Here is a 17,009-nt window from a genome sequence, read left to right on the forward strand (position 1 = left end):
CAATGGTGCTATTTACCAGTTCTCTGAACTGCGCATAATCGCCACCACCATTTCTATAGAAACCTGTCTATAGAACCTGCTGACTTTCACCCCTGCATTAGGTTCAATGTTAACTACTCTGATGTTTATAAACATAAGCAGCTATGTATTCTCATGGTTTAGATTTTGTTAGTTTGGCTTTGTTTCTCTAATTATCTCCAGACACCAGTGCCTTGGACTTGGAAATTGTAATAAAAAAGAGACAGCCCATGGATGGCTAGATTGATGTACTGTATTGATTTATTGCCCATTGATCACATGTTGGATCCTTCACTATAACCATCCATTGGTGAATCAGAAGCAGCCATTTATATATTTACTGGAGTGGTGTTATTTTATATTATATTATATTATATTATATTATATTATATTATATTATATTATATTATATTATATTATATTATATTATATTATATTATATTATATTATATTATATTATTCATTCATTCAATTTTTTATGCCGCTCTTCTCCTTAGAGTCAGGGCGGCTTACAACATGTTAGCAATAGCACTTTTTAACAGAGCCAGCCTATTGCCCCCACAATCCGGGTCCTCATTTTACCCACCTCGGAAGGATGGAAGGCTGAGTCAACCTTGAATCGGTGATGAGATTTGAATTGCTGACCTGCAGATCTAGCAGTCAGCTTTAGTGGCCTGTACTGCTGCACTCTACCCACTCAGCTCTTTTGTTTTTTTTAATGTTTTTAAACTGCTGTTTGACACCCAGAATCATGATATTGAAATGGGTGAGCATACAGTTTGGGGGGTGGGGGAATCCAAAGAATGTTGATCAATACAGCTGAAAGTACTTCTGATGTTTAAAATTTTTAGAAGTCTAGTGATTTATAACACTTGCAATTAAATAACGAAGAAATTTGGTAACAGTCTGCATACTTTTTAATGTTCTCATTCACAGCAGTTATTGAAAGCCAGTAGATATCTAATTATGGTGCAAGATGTGGCCCAGCTAAATTGTTCTCGGAGAATGAATTTGCCATTCAGGTAAATGTATCAGTAAAAATATTAAGGATAATATAAACAAAACGAGGACTAGCATTATAGAAATGCTCCTTTGTTTTTTAAAAGTTTTCATCTTTCAAAACAGAAACCATGAAGATAATAAATGCTAAATATATTGAATTATTTATTAGGTAAATAATGTCTCATATTGCATTCTTTCTTTTTTAGAGTGCAATTAATCTTTTAAAAAATAAATAAACAGAAAAAATGCAAATATAAACATAAACATAAGAATATAAACACAGTTATAAAACCTTACAGTATCTTTTTATATTTTTTTCATTTTTTCTCCACAATTTCCTTATACAGTGGTACCTCGTGATACGAACCCCCCGTGATACAAACATTTCGAGATACGAACCTGGGGTTTGGAATTTTTTTGCCTCTTCTTACGAACTTTTTTCGACTTACGAACCCACCGCAGATCACAAAATGGCACTCTGCTGGGTGGCGGCGCCCGGCTGTCACCTTTTGAAACAGCCGGGGGGCTTCTCAGCGTTCTCCCAAACCCAAACCCGAACTTTTGCCAAACTTTTCGGGTTCGGGTTTGGGAGGCCGCCGAGAAGCACCGCCGCCCACCTGTCACCTTCTGAAACAGCCGGGGGGCTTCTCGGCGTTCTCCCGAACGCCAAACCAGGAAGTTTGGCAAAAGTTCAGGTTCGGGTCCACGTTCCGGAGGCCGCCGAGAAGTGCCCGGCTGTTTCAGAAGGTTATAGCCGGGCGGCGCCACCCGGTGGAGCGCTGTTTTTACGATTGGCGGCGGCGTTCTTGGCCGATCCGGAGGCTGAAATGGAGGTGGGGAATCCCAATAGGGAATTCCATGGGCGGAGCTTTGACGTCACGAAGACGTCCTTCCTGGAGGCCACGTTTCGGCTGTTTCAGAAGATGACAGGCGGCCGCCGGCGCTTCTCGGCAGCCTCCCGAACCCGAAAAGTTCGGCAAAAGTTCGGGTTTGGGAGAATGCCGAGAAGTCCCCCAGCTGTTTTAAAGGTTGACAGCCGGGCGGCGGCGCCCAGTGGAGCGCCATTTTGCATTTTTTCCCCCTTGCATGCATTAATTGCTTTTACATTGTTTTCTATGGGAAACATTGTTTCGTCTTACGAACTTTTCGCCTTACGAACCTCCTTCCGGAACTAATTAGGTTCGTAAGACGAGGTATTACTGTATATATATCAAGGCATATACCTTAAAATATATCAGTAACATACTGTTTTGCACCTATTTTATGCTATTATTACCATTCTTTTTTTCTTCATTTCTTTACACTCCCCTCCCACTGTCTCCATTTCCTCCTACTTTCTTACTCCTTCTCTCCCCTTTCCTACTTCACTCTTTCTCCCTCTTTATCTTTCCCTGAGTGGTTCTATTATCCTATTTCATCTTATATTTAACAGACTGATAACATATTCCCAAAGATTTTTTAAACTGTCAGTGTCTCTTCTAAATCATTATTTTTATATCATTTCTATACATGTAACTCTCTATTCTGGGTATATGCTAATCTAATGCTGCCTCCTCAACCAAGCAGGTTCATAGGAACTTGGCAGATTTGGAAATCCTTGGGATTTGAGAGGCTACACCTTCTGTTGCTAGAAATATTAATCCTGATTTTAAATCTAGATTTCTATTGCATTTTTCTTATTGTATGTTACTGTCACCAATGCATTAACTGCAGCTGTGGCTTTAGTGTAATCTTGATTGAAACAGTTCATAAATATTTATCAATAAAAATATTTGAAAAATTAACTATAGGAAGACAATTAACAATAATACCATATTTCCTCAAAATACATCCCCTGATAATAAGCTCAATTTTGAGTGCATGACAATAAAGCATAGCACTTATTTCAGGGTTCAAAAAAATATAAGACAGGGTCTTATTTTGGGGGAAACACAGTATAATTATATCATTGGGCAACACAATACAGGCAATTGTGCCATTAACATTTTGTCACTCCAAAAATGTACAGCAAACCAGCCTTTTCAACGAGGTCCTTGCTGAGGTTTGAGTTTGAGCAGTTAGGGAAATGTTTCATGAGTATGAATGGATGAAACATTTTAACTTCTGTATTTTATTGTAGTGATCCAAAACATGTGTATTTTGTGTTGTCTTATATTTTTCAATGTGTAAACTTTTCCTTTCCTCCCCTCCGTTAGCACATTTTTCACTATAATGGATTTTTTAAAAAAATGTTTGCTGTATTTGAATGTTCTCCTATGGTGATTAAATTATTTATAAATAATATTAACATGATAACAAAACTAATCTTTCAATTTTTTCAGGTTGTATGAGCACACCCACGATCTTAGGATTTTCCTGTTCAATGATATCCTTGTTATTTCACAACGCAACAGCTCTCACAAGCCCTTCCAACGAACCCCCAAGGTCACATACCAGTTTTTGGCTACAATCGTGCTCCATCAGCTCCAGATTGAAGACATTCCAGACTCTAAATGTACGCTTTTCATTATTCTAAAACAGAAAAAAAAAAGTTGAATGCAGTCATAGAAGTTTTTAAAATATACTGTATAGGCCATGTTTTGGCCGACCAGGAAGGACGTCTTCGTGACGTCAAAGCTCCGCCCATGGAATTCCCTATTGGAATTCCCCACCTCCATTTCAGCCTCCAGATCGGCCAAAAACGCTGCTGCCAATTGTAAAAACGGTGCTCTGCCAGGCGGTGCCGTCCGGCTGTAACCTTCTGAAACAGCCGGGCACTTCTCAGCAGCCTCTGGAACCCGAACCTTTGCCGAACTTCCGGGTTCGGCATTCAGGAGAACGCCGAGAAGCCCCCCGGCTGTTTCAGAAGGTGACAGGCGGGTGGCGGCGCTTCTCGGCGGCCTCCCGAATCCAAACCCGAAAAGTTCGGCAAAAGTTCGGGTTCGGGTGAACGCCGAGAAGCCCCCCCGGCTGTTTCAAAAGGTGACAGCCGGGCGGCGGTGCCCAGCAGAGCGCCATTTTGCAATTTTTCCCCCTTGCACGCATTAATCGCTTTTACATTGTTTCCTATGGGAAACATTGTTTCGTCTAATGAACTTTTCGCCTTACGAACCTCCTTCCGGAACCAATTAAGTTCGTAAGACGAGGTATTACTGTATTTGCCTTGTTAAATTTTAAATTTTCCAATTAATTCTGGCCTAATTTGATACCTTTAGTAAGGATGACTGTGTAGTTATTGACTTTTACCATTTTCCCCAAAACAAGACTTTCCCTGATAATAAGCCCAATCGGGTTTTTGACTGCATGGCAATAAGGTCAAAGGCTTATTTCAGGGTTCAAAAAAAAATTAGACAGGGTCTTATTTTGGGGTAAACACGGTAGTTGTTTGGCTTAATTCTGGCTCTACTTCTAAAAATGTAGTTGGGATGGATCCATCTTTAGATGTATTTGATAAAAATATTTTTGCTTTCATCAGAATATTTTTGGTCAAATTACTTTTCCCACAGTGTGCAAATTTATAAAAGGCTTTCAGGCTTTTGTCCTTGAGCCAAAATTTATTTTATTTATTATTTCTTCATTTTCTATAGCCACCCATCTCAGTCAATGACTTAAATATCCTAAGGGAACCAGAATGAGGGTAATGGAAGCATTCATTACTGAAGCAGTTGTTTTTAAACTATCATCAGTTTGATTTGCATTGTTCTGCTGTTTCTTTATGCCAGTTTGTATTCTAAATAGACTTCCACAATTTCAGAATAAAGCCTTAAGGGAATTGGATATGATTTAGCATTCATTACAATGTTATGCACTCATTTTGATAAATCTGCCACCCCAGCAGCAAATACTGAGACTTACAGCAGACTCAAACTTGTTTGTTAATATTTTATTTTCTTTCTCTCCTGAATCTACAGTCACAGTAAGGGAAAGCAGAGGGACGGGAATTCCTAAAAATTATACACTAACAGCTCTTCCCATCTACTACAGTTGGTCCTTAACTTATAACCACAACTGAGCCCAAAATTTCTGCTGCCGAGACATTTCTGAAGTGATTTATGCCCAGTGAAGGGCTACTAAAATTTTTACTACCACACTGTGGGTGTCGCTTATGCAGGATGCCCTGCATTTTCTTTCAACATATTTCAGTACAAATTGGGTGCTCTGGGGTGGAGCTCCAGTTTTGCTACCCCACTGCGTTCTCCTGCCCCCGTTTATACCCCATTTTATCTTTCTTGTTAAGGGAATCCCTGCAGTTGTTAAATTAGTAGCACGGTTGCTAAGGATTCTGGCTTCTCTATTGACTTTGGTAAATCCACAGTAACTAAATTTAAACATGCCTGAGGTAAACATACTGTATATCCATCCTAAGATAATACAGGAAATGGTATCAGGGCAGACTAGATGGACCATGGACTTTTTCTGCCGTCAATCTTCTATGTTTCTGTTTCTTTCCTTGTCAGAAGGTCACGAAAGGTGATCCCATGACCCTAGGGGCACTATAACCGTCATAAATATGAGTCAGTTACTATGTCTCTGAATTTTGATCATATGACCATGGGAATGCTGCAATGGTCATAAATGTGAAATACAGTCATAAGACACTTTTTCCAGTGCTGTTGTAATTCTGAATGGTCACTAAACAAACGGTTGTAAGCAGGAGTGGGCAGCAGGCAGGACGAGGTGGAACGCAGTTACACCGGTGGAAATGAAGATGCATGCGCAGCTCCAGCTGATTGGCGGCTGTCTCTTCCTGGATTACTGGTCTGGGCTCAGCTCTCCTTTTTCCCCCTGCTGCTGCTGCTGCTGTGTCTATGCTCCTTGCTTTTTTCCTCTTTCCTCCTTCCTGGCCTCGGACGAGCTTCCCTCTCTCCTGCCCGGCTCCCCTCCAGCATCACGCGGCCACCTCCTGCCTGAGGTGCAAGCAGAAGGCATGGATGGAAGCGGCACTGGCAGCATTTGTGCTTCTGGAAGCACCCGTTTGCCTAGCTACCCAGCCTGAGGCAGGGAATGACCCGGGAAAGAGAGCGCAGGATACACGAAGCAATTTGTCACCCCAGCGAGCAACAATGGTAAAGTTGTAAATCGAGGACTTAACAGTTCACTTGAACAATGATGATCGTTCAAGCCACTGCTACCTGGTCACATGGCTTGTAAGCCACTCCTACCCAGTCACATTATTTAGCCACACCCATAAAATAAACCACGCCCGTTGCTGGTTGTAAATCAAAGATTACCTGTACACTGGAGATGGAATACATTTTATTTTAGGTAGTCCTCGACTTAGGGTCACAACCGAGGCCAGAATTTCTGTAGCTAAGTGAGTGTGACCCATGCCTGATTGATTTTACAACTCTTTTTGGTATTGTTGTTAAGCAAACCAGTGCAGTTGTTAGGTGAATCACATGGTTTTTAAGTAAAAAAATTTACAGGATGATGCAACAATTGTAAATATATGCCAATTGCCACGCACCTCATATTTTGATCATGGGACTATGGGGATGATGCAATGGCATAAGTGCAAGACAGGGGTGGGTTTCATTTACCTTTGCCACCGGTTCACATTACGATGTGACAGGGAAGAGGGGAGTTTGGCAGACAGCCCAGGAGGAGATCAATCATCTGTATCATCCCAGGATTCTGAACAAGAATTAATGACACATCCACGCATGCGTAGAGCGATGCATAGGAGACAACAACTGAAGGATTATTACAAGAGAAAATGAGGCCACCTGTGGTTGGGTGGGGCTGCTGTAATTAGTGCTACAGATAAAAATGCAGCCTGGTGTTTTAGGCTCATGGCAGTTTATCTGATTCATTGTTTCGTCAAGATCGTGATTTTTCTGCTGTTCAAGATTGTGTGTGAACTTTCTGGACTTTAGAATTGGACTCAATTTCCCAGTTATTGGGTGAGCAATTGGATTGCATTTCATCTGTGCCTTGTGTGTACCAGAAAATCCCTTTGACATTTAAAAAGGAGCTGTTTCTGTTTTTCTGTTTATAAAAACTTTGGGGTTTTCCTTTTATTGTGTGGTGTGTCTTCCTGGACTAATTACCCTGTAATTACGGGCGGTTGAAACACGCCGGCAGAGCCAGAACAGATGGCACGGGACAGATCATGTGAAAAACCATCTCTGAAGATATTTGAAGATATCCCAAAGATGCTTTTTCAAGAAGCAACTGGACTTTTTCTTTGAAGATGTTTTGCTTCTCACCTAAACTTCTTCACCTCCGGCTAGAGTCAGATGCTATTCATCTGGCTTTAAAGGGAAGCAGCTTTCGGATGAGAAGCAAAACGTCTTCAAAGAAAAACCAGAAAGTCCAGTTGCCTCTTGAAAAAGCACCTTTGGGATCACCATGACTTGGATGACTCAAAATCTCCATAGACACATCTGAGGATATCTCCCTGGGCTGCCAGGTCAGATATAGTAAGTGCTCCAGTCCAGAGGTGGATTCTAACTTACCTCGCTGCCAGTTCGCTTCCTCCCGTGCCGCATGGCTATACCTCAGGAGTGCACACTTTCAAATAATAATTTTAAAAAGCCAAAAAAACAAGATGGCAACCGCATGCGTAGTGCCAGAAATTCAACTTCTATGCATGCTCAGAAGAAAAAATAAATTAACAAAAATTCCAAAAAAAAGAACAGAGATGGTGGCGCCCATGTACCGGCACAAACTGAACTAGTTCTGTGACATCACTAGCAGGTTGCTACTGGTTTGGGTGAACTGGCCCAAACTAGAATTAATTGGATTTAGCTCTATTATGGGATACTGTTTGGTTATTGATATGTTGTGAGCTGCCCCGAGTCCACGGAGAGGCATACAAGTTCAATTAATAAAATAAACCCATCTCGCTCTAGTCCCTTAAATAATAATAATAATTTATTAGATTTGTATGCCACCCTTTTCCGAAGACTCGGGGTGGCATACATCGCCTAGTCCTAGTAGGGCTTGTGAGGTTGGTCTTAGCAGCACCTTTTACTCTTTGAAAAAAATCTTGAAAGGCTGACTTTTTACATCAGCATTGGCATAGAGAAAAGCTGAAATTCACTGATTACAATCATTTATGTATCCCAGCGGCTGGTTAGGTCCCACTGAGTGGGCCTTCTCCAGGTCCTGTCAGCCAGACAATGTCTGGCAGTACCTAGTGGAAGAGCCTTCTCTATGGCAGCCCCAGTCCTTTGGAACAAACTCCCTCCGGAGATCCACACCACCCCCTCCCTCCTGGTCTTTCGCAAAACTTTGAAGATCTTTCTCGGCCGACGTGCGTTTTGGCCGTGAGCGTTGTGATTGGCTCTGGCCAATGCTTTGACTGGATTGGATTAATGTGGATGAATGTGTTGGGATAGATGGGATTTTTAATTTTTAGCTTGTACTATTTTAAAAAAATTAGATTTCTACACATCGTATTGTATTGCATTTATTATGTTGTATGCCACCCTGAGTCAGTTGAGAAGAGTGGCAAGAGAAGTCTAATAGATTAGATAGATAGATAGATAGATAGATAGATAGATAGATAGATATATAGATGATAGAAAGAAAGAAAGAAAGAAAGAAAGAAAGAAAGAAAGAAAGAAAGAAAGAATTGGGAAGAATTGTTTATGGATAAGTTGTATTTCTTTGGTAGCTGGTTTTATTCCTTCTGTTTTGTTATAAGCTGTTCAGTTATGCCAGATAAGGCAGGCAGCCATCTAAATGTCTTAATACATTCATACAGGTTGGAATTTTCAAGCATCCTATGCAAGAAATACTTATCACGAGAATTTTTTTTGCAATGTATGTCTATTCCAATTTTTAACTGCTGCATGTTGGTTGACTTAACAAACATTCCTAAGGAATCTAAATTAATGACAATTTTTGTTTGCTTCTTTTCAGATATCAAGAATGCTTTACTTTTACAAGGGCCCAAGCAGCAGTGGATTTGTTCTACAGATGAAGACAAGTTTGTATGGCTTTCTACATTACGAAAAGCAATTCACTGTAGCATCAGTGAGCATGTAAACCAAATAAGATAATCCTCATTTAGTGACTGCAGTTGGGATTGACAACTCTGTCATTAGATGAAGCAGTTGCTATATGAAATCCATGTCTGTGTATATGATCTTATTTTAAATCTTTTCCTATGTTTTATAAACCTATAAGAGATGTAAATGTGATGGTCACAAAGTTTTCATCCCTGTTGTAATTGTGAATGGTTGCTATATGGGGCAGTTGCTAAATGAGAGCTACCAATATACTTTCCATGTATACTGCTCATGATTTAATGATATGGTGAATGTGACCATTAACTGCATTAATCTTCTTATAATAAGCAAATTTAGTGAGGAATAAGTATATACAATGATTTATCACAGGAGCGTGTGGTTTAGTCATAGGTTATGAACGTGATTAATAAAATAGATATCGGAAGTTTTTTTTAAGGAAATACTTATCACCAATAAAATACTGCTTGCCTGATTTTGGACTTTACTTATGCAGTCAAAAATTTATATCTGAAAATTTTGCAGTAGAGATTGTTTCAAACACTATCACTATACTCTCATCGGTATCTTGCACGAATACTTGGGTAGGCATTTGCAACCTTTATATTGATTAGTGCTGGAGGAAATTTCCAAACTAAATATTGCACAAGAGCTGTAATCTTAGGATTTGAATATGAGAATGTTGGGATTCAGCATGATACTATAAGGCAGGCACACACTGTATCCAAGTGCTCGTGAGCTGCAAAATAAAGCGTGAGAACAAAGTGGTTTTGTTTCAAAGATTGAAAATAAGGGATATAACTACCTTTCTAGTCCTTTCATGGAAGAGATTGGTGACTAAATGTTGCATGACCTTAGATTAGTAGAAATTCTTTATAAAGTATGGTTCCCTTGGATTGTTAAATGTCTTTTCCCCCCCAATCCTATCATTAATGAATGAAGCCACCCAATTCTAGCCTTAAAATAACTGATTCTATATTCAGTTTAAAAAAAATTGTAAAAAAATTGTGTTCTGTTCACTTGTCTTGTTATTGAGTCAGTTTAAAAGGCTGAACTCCAATTAAAATATTGTGCTGTTTTATTGTTGTAAAAATCACACAGTTTGCTAGTTCTGATTCTGCTGAGATACTTCCGTGCATTTTAACATCTATGATCCCACAGCCAGAATAAGCCATTAAATAGAATATCTGCTGTTAGTCAGCATTAATGCAAATTTACATATGAGATCAAAAGGTGTGTATTATACAATATACAACAAATCCTAATACAGTACATCAACCTGAATAGCAGGATACAGTCAGGAAACTTTGTGTTAATAATGAAGCCTGTCTTACAAGCCATAAGAATGCTTGGAGACATGAACAGAAATAAGAACCCAACTTTTTAAAGAAACACAAATTGGGGTATGTGTGTGTGGGTGAGTAGTGGATGGGAACGACACGGGAACAGTTGAGGTACTGACACATTTCTTGATCACACAGTGTGTTACAGTAATGTTTGGTGGATGTGTCAGTTTGTAAAGGATAATGTGCAAAGCATGCAACTATATGTGGTGTCCAGGGAATATGAATGGCTGAGATTCACACCCGATTCTTTCACCGAAGAGAAACATTTTGTGGGCAGACTGCAAAAATGACATAATGACTGCAAACATTTCAACAATAGTCAAGCTGTGGTCACACATGCAATGTATTAACAGACAAGGACAGCGGAATTTGGTATGGCAAAGTATCAAAAGACATAGGCAGGACTTGGAAGATAATTGGGTTACTCAAAAAATAGACTTCTGAAATTACTAATGATTTGTAAGTCTGCAAACTCTGATTTTTTTGGGGGGGGGGATCAGTGATGACCACAGCGGGCTAATTTCCATTTACACAGCAAGACAGATGTGTAAAAGGTATTTGTGATAAACATATGTGCTTTTGTGATAAAGACAGCTATTGGGATGTTTTTATTCATGATTTTTGACGTGAAAGATAGAAAATTCATTCAGTATTCAGTTCCAGTTTGGGATATAGGCCTCTTAAGTTGTATAAATCTGGCTCCAACTTAAAAATTATGTCCTCCCAAGAAAACGGGAAGATTGGCAGTGCCAATATATTGAACATTCAAGGAAACACTTATTCCATTGTTTGTATTAAAATTATAAAAAGTTACTTAAATACAACTGTGGACAGAGGACATAACAATCACAACAAAAATGTTCAGAGTGCACTGAGTGAAACATATGGGATTTTAATTAGGCCTTTTACCCAAATTTCTGTTTCAGAGTTAATTATTTCACAGTTAATGGCAATTGGTTTATAAGTGAGAGAAGGGTCGGAGCTGTTCCAGTTGAACCTCCAGTGAAATTCTTTCTTCCAAAACATCCTAGAAAGGGAAAAAATGCCATTTAGACACCTTAATGAAAGTGTATTACTATATATCAGGTCTTTGAACATGGCAACTTTAAGACCTGTGGACTTCAGAATGTTGAAGTCTTAAAATTGTCAAGTTTGAAGACCTCTGCTATATATACATGCACACTTACTTATATATCTATATATCTGATTTTATAGAGAAAATTAAATGTTTATGCAAATAATGTAAGACAGTGAACTCAGACACAACTTTTAATTCAAGCATGCAAAATTTCTGCCTAAACAAGAGTTCTTTATATTTTGCTTTAAAACACATCAGTAATTAAGTTAAATAATCTTGTTTAGTGAGAAACACGTGTGGTTTCTTTGCATGTAAAAAAGTAAATGAATAAAGAAATATTGAAACAAACCATGTTTAAAAAAGACTTCTTTATTTTACATTTAGTAAATATAAAATATTATATTTATATTTATAAAATATAAAATAGATATGAACTGCCTATGTCAGTTTATTAGTAGTCAAATTAATAATGGTCTTAAGAGTAGTTGTCGTGAATAAGGTTGAAAATCTACTTTTACAAAGCTATGTCGATGGGAAAATGTAGTGACAATTAAAAACGTATTTTCTCTGAGAATTTGCAGTCACAATCTTCTAATGATGATTGTTCCACCAACTCTTTCAGTGAAATGTCTGAGAATATAATGTCAACATCTCCTCCTCATTCATACATTATGTACCTGAACTGAAGAACTGAATGGCTCTTTTCCCTTTTCCTCCCTAGTCTCATGGATTTTGTAGTTTTACAACATGTTCTGAAGCCTTTGGTATTCTGCAGAATAAAACTCACTTAAACTATATGAAGAAAGTCGCTGAAGAGAACATGCAAACTGAAAGCTATGGATCTTGGGCTTTTTTTTTACAAGATTGCTAAACAGAAGGCACAATATATGTTTGTAAAACATCTCGTAATAACTTGTCAATTATCTTACCTTTAATTGTTGCTGCAATTCACTGTTCAGTCTGGCCAGAACAGTATTGGTCTCCTTATTTCGTCTAATTGATGCCTGAATAGCTTTCTTGTCCTTTCCCACCGATCTGAGGGGACATTTCATAAAACAACTTTCAGGAATTGTGGAAAACTTTTTCCCTTTAAAGCTCAATTTGTTCTGAACACAATATTGTTAAATTCCTTAGCTCTGTAATTGTACAGTTGTAAAGAAAATGCCTCTTATAATTTTGGCGTCCTGTTTTCTCAGATTACAGAGCTACTATATAAAGTATTTAAAGCTTATATGCATTTACTGGCACTTTCTAAAACTCTCTTTTTCTATAAAGAGATCCCTTGTTGAACAACTCAAATCATTTTTGAATTGTTTTATTGAAGCTCCAACAGGACAGAATATCTGTAATTCAGGAAGTATGGAATCCTCTCTGAACTTCTTAGCTCACTTGCAAAGGTTTGATTACCTATCTATGTCAATCTACAAATGTCAGTGTCTGCTCCCTGTGTATATACAGCATCCTTTTTTTTCAAGTGTTTGAAACAACAAAGCTGTTATATACACATTTCATTATTTTACTGTATTCTTCACAACTTCATAGCTTTAAAATCACTGAACATCTTTCCAACAACAGTTTAAACAGTATCAGCTTATAGGACTGCCTGTGTAAACGTAGGTGGTGGCCTGTCATATTTTGTGGCCTGCCCAGAACAACCTCCCAAATTAAGCAACAAAACCACAGGCTATTTTAAGGGGGCGGGGCGGGGGGGGGGGGAAGCAGTTAACAAAATCAAAAGCGCATTATCCTGTACTTTGACCACTATAACTTAGAAAAATACCAAAAAAGTTTCAATTTCAGCCTTCCCTCCCTGGACACACATTAGAATTCAATTTCAGTTAAGAGCATCACCCAGATGGAAAAAGTTACCCCCAATGTTAGTTAGTTGAGTAGAATAGAACATAATTTTATTGACCAAGTGTGATTGGACACAAAAGGAATTTGTGCATATGATCTCAGTGTATATAAAAGAAAAGATAAGTTCACCAAGAATCATAATGTACAACACTTAATGATAGTTTGGGTACTAATAAGTATATTCTCAATCATAGAAATAAAGCTCCACATAATGAAAGAATGATCTATGTGCATCAATGTATTTGCATGAGTCATTCCATTCCACCATTATACAGAACAGATGGATATTTTATGTAATTTTAATAAGTAGACACTTGGAAAAATAGCTTGCAAAATATTTTGCAGTAATTTTCTCTACAGCCTCAATTTTTGCAGATTAAAGCTTGTGCGCTGATTAAAGCTTGTTTTTAAGTGCCTTTCTTAGCAATTTGAGAATCCCAGCATCATAGACCATTACATATGCTTTAATAAATCTATTTGCTATTTAAAATGAAAACATCTCAGCAATCAGAGATACTCATACATATCTTAGGTTACCTGGGAATAGATGGCTGAGAAGCAAGAACAGCAGCTACGGCACCTGCTTTCTGCGCATGCTCCTCAACTTCAGGTCTCAGCTCATCTTCGGATTTTGGCCTTCTGCGGATAGGCTTTGGTGGTGGTGCTAGAGGTGTAGTGCCTTTGGCCTGGAAAGAGAGTTATCATGGTTGATGAATACATATTGAAGTAAGTTTCATCTGACCTCAGAAATATTAGTTATTATTTAATTATTTAAGCTGTAAGAACCACTTTAATGTAGGGGTTAAGGCAGGGGGGTCAAACTTGATTTCATTGAGGGCTGCATCAGGGTTGTGTTTGACTTTGGGGGACGGTGTGTGTGGCCAGGCTTAGCATGGACAGCTTGACGTCACTAATATTGGGGGTCGGGCACTTGTGGTTGTTCCCGAGCTCCGTTTTTGGCAGTGATGGCCTCCCACAGCCCTCCACCACTGAAAATGGAGCTGGGGAGCGCACACAGCTCCCCCAAGCTCCATTTTCACTGGTGGAGGCCAGTAAGCCATTGTGGCTGAAAATGAACCATGGGAGGGACGTGTGTGTCCTCTTGAGCTCCGTTTTCTTTGGTAGAGTCACTGCAGGCCGATCCTTTGCTGTTTTCAGGGTGGCCACGCGGGCCAGATCTAAGCACCCCGTGGATCACATATGGCTCAGGGACCTTGAGTTTGGCAACCCTGGGTTAAGGCATCAGGCTACAAACCGGGAGACTGAGTTCCTATGTCATCCTGTGTACAAAGCCATAGAGGGCCAGTCAGCTTTTGAAAAAGCGCAATGGCAAATCACTTCCAAAACCTTGCCAAATCCATGCCGTTGCCAGGAGTCAACACTGACTTGAAGGCATGCCCAGAAAGCCAATGATTAAACTAATTAATACAATTAATTATGGCTTTTAAAGAGATCTTACTGTAAGTCTCGTTAATAAGAGACCACACACAATCCTACAAGTTTTTAAGGTGGCTGTGCCTAGGGATATAGAACCTTTTCTGAGAGGTCATCTCACTTGGTGGAAGGGGATAGTTTTCATAAACCTCTCTGAAGACATCAGCCGCAAAATACAGCAGCAGCCATTTGCGCTGCATGCTAATTCCTTGATTTCCCACGATTCTTCAGTTCTTTAACAACCCCCCCCCCCCCTTATTGGCTTTGTATTCATTATTTATAAACAGTAAAGAGAAAATAAACCTGAATGAATTGATTTCTGTACAATGAGTAATACATTTTATGAGATATGTTCACCTGTTAGTATGTTGCATACCATGTTTGCAGGGGTAGTAGAAACTGTTTTCTCTTCTATTCTTCCATCTCCTTTGGCAACTCTTACAGATCCTGAAGTGTCAGAGGGTTTTTCTACCTAAAGAGAGTCAGAGACATATTCCAGAAACTTATCCAGGCTAAGGATGAAAGCGCTCTTCAAATTTATGGAAGGTCTCATAGTACTATAGATAGATAACATATACAGATAGATAGATACAGATATATGCTAACCTGGACGACCTCTGGAAGTTTCTCAACTTCTTCAGTATCCTCTTCATTTACATTTGATGCGGCAAAAACCTCGAAATGGCTAAAGTCTGCAAAGTTTGGCTGCTCTGGGATTTGTTGAGGTGAAGTATTGTTGTGCACTATTAAACCGTCAGCATCTGCTGATCGATGAACGTGGCTTCCAGCCTATAATTTAAGAAAAAATACTTTTAAAAATCTAAAAAAATATACATATGCAAAAAGTTATGAAAAAAGTTTGCTATTCTACACTTAAACTAGTCATCACCAACTCAGTCAAATTATGGCTTTGGTTAGGAGGACACTTTCACATGAGAGCTCATCATTAGGGCAGTGTTTCCCAACCTTGGCAACTTGAAGATATTTGGACTTCAACTCCCAGAATTCCCCAGCCAGCAAATGCTGGCTGGGGAATTCTGGGAGCTGAAGTCCAGATATCTTCAAGTTGCCAAGGTTGGGAAACACTGACTTAGGGAATACAAAATTCTTTCTCGCTTTCTCCAAGACAGCCCTATGCAGTGACAAAGAGTACCATAATAAAGAGGGGACAGTATTTCATGGCCTAGAGCAGTGGTTTTCAACCTGGGGGTCAACGACCATTTCACAGGGGTTGCCTAAGACCACGGGAAAAGACAAATTTCTCATGGTGTTAGGAACTAAAGGCTTCTATTCTGGTGCCTTATTTATCAATCCGACCAATCAGGCATTTACAGTGGGAGTGTCCCTCTGATCTTCCTGCCAATCAGTTTAAAGCTCTGCTGGGAGAATTGGCACTAGACTTGTGGTTGGGAGTCACCACAACATGAGGAACTGTATTAAGGGGTCGCGGCATTAGAAAGGTTGAGAACCACTGGCCTAGAGGAAAATGCAATTCCCGAAAAAATGTCACAAGGAAATGTTGCTAAGTTAAAACAGAAATTCAAATATACCTGTGTGGGCTGAGGTCTTGGAGGCACTGCAGGGGGACAAGCAATTGCTCCAGTCTGCTGCTGACCTAAAAAACAGTAAGATTGGCTTAATAATATACTAATCACATTAATTTCTGGAAAACGTTTAGTTGTTTGGATATAATACAGCATCCTGTGAGCTAGAAACATACCTCAGTAGTATCTGTTGCTTTATTTCAACCCACCATACATATTAAGGTTGTACAAGGTTTAATAGGTATTAAAACTTGTGCAAAAAACAAAGTCTTCTATTTATTAACTTTATAAAGTATAGATTTATTTATTTATTGACTTTATAAAGGCTAGATGGACCATGAGGTCTTTTTCTGCCGTCAGTCTTCTATTTTTCTATGTAAGAGGTAGGAATTCTTTAAACCATCTCTACTAAATTTTAGAATGTCTATACTACTCTGAAATGCATACAAAGTCAAGGTTGCAATTACAATTGATACTATCAATGCCATTCAAGAAATTACCTAAGTGATTCATAACTTAATAGATACTATTATCTGTGGATGCCCATACATTTTAATGTGCCCAGTGATAACTGGCATTTGCCAGCACCTTGTTTCACATTTATTTTATTTAAAAAAAAACTTTCCCCCCAAATCAATGTTTTGTGTTTTGGTTATCACTCTATTCTCTCAATGGCCAAGCAACATAAAGAAGTCTATTAGTCTCCCATCAGACAGCCTTCAGAGACAACCACATGCTACTATCAAGACCAATTTATGATTTCCATAAATTGGTT

At 38.9% G+C, this 17,009-nt stretch overlaps 2 protein-coding genes across 19 annotated transcripts in view; one reads left to right on the top strand and one right to left on the bottom strand.

The window, feature by feature from the left end:
- The window catches only part of ECT2L (epithelial cell transforming 2 like), a 72,544-nt gene extending 60,797 nt beyond the window's left edge, over positions 1-11,747 (top strand). For all 6 annotated transcript variants that reach the window (XM_070733611.1, XM_070733612.1, XM_070733613.1 and 3 more), the window contains 3 exons: positions 955-1,040; positions 3,342-3,514; positions 8,869-11,747. In XM_070733611.1, coding sequence (XP_070589712.1) covers positions 955-1,040; positions 3,342-3,514; positions 8,869-9,008 — 399 coding nt within the window. In that variant the 3' untranslated portion in view covers positions 9,009-11,747. The remainder of the gene's footprint in view (positions 1-954; positions 1,041-3,341; positions 3,515-8,868) is intronic.
- REPS1 (RALBP1 associated Eps domain containing 1) overlaps positions 10,036-17,009 on the bottom strand; it is a 63,313-nt gene continuing 56,339 nt past the window's right edge. For 6 of the 13 annotated variants that reach the window (XM_070733617.1, XM_070733620.1, XM_070733618.1 and 3 more), the window contains 7 exons: positions 16,241-16,305; positions 15,297-15,479; positions 15,067-15,162; positions 13,794-13,942; positions 12,329-12,434; positions 12,077-12,168; positions 10,036-11,348 (listed from right to left, as the gene is read on the bottom strand). In XM_070733617.1, coding sequence (XP_070589718.1) covers positions 11,183-11,348; positions 12,077-12,168; positions 12,329-12,434; positions 13,794-13,942; positions 15,067-15,162; positions 15,297-15,479; positions 16,241-16,305 — 857 coding nt within the window. In that variant the 3' untranslated portion in view covers positions 10,036-11,182. Of the gene's footprint in view, positions 11,349-12,076; positions 12,169-12,328; positions 12,435-13,793; positions 13,943-15,047; positions 15,163-15,296; positions 15,480-16,240; positions 16,306-17,009 lie in introns of all 13 variants that reach the window. The other 7 variants (XM_070733624.1, XM_070733625.1, XM_070733626.1 and 4 more) reach the window with 3 other exon arrangements.

Source organism: Erythrolamprus reginae, chromosome 1, assembly GCF_031021105.1.
Source record: "Erythrolamprus reginae isolate rEryReg1 chromosome 1, rEryReg1.hap1, whole genome shotgun sequence".
Taxonomy (NCBI): domain Eukaryota; kingdom Metazoa; phylum Chordata; class Lepidosauria; order Squamata; family Dipsadidae; genus Erythrolamprus; species Erythrolamprus reginae.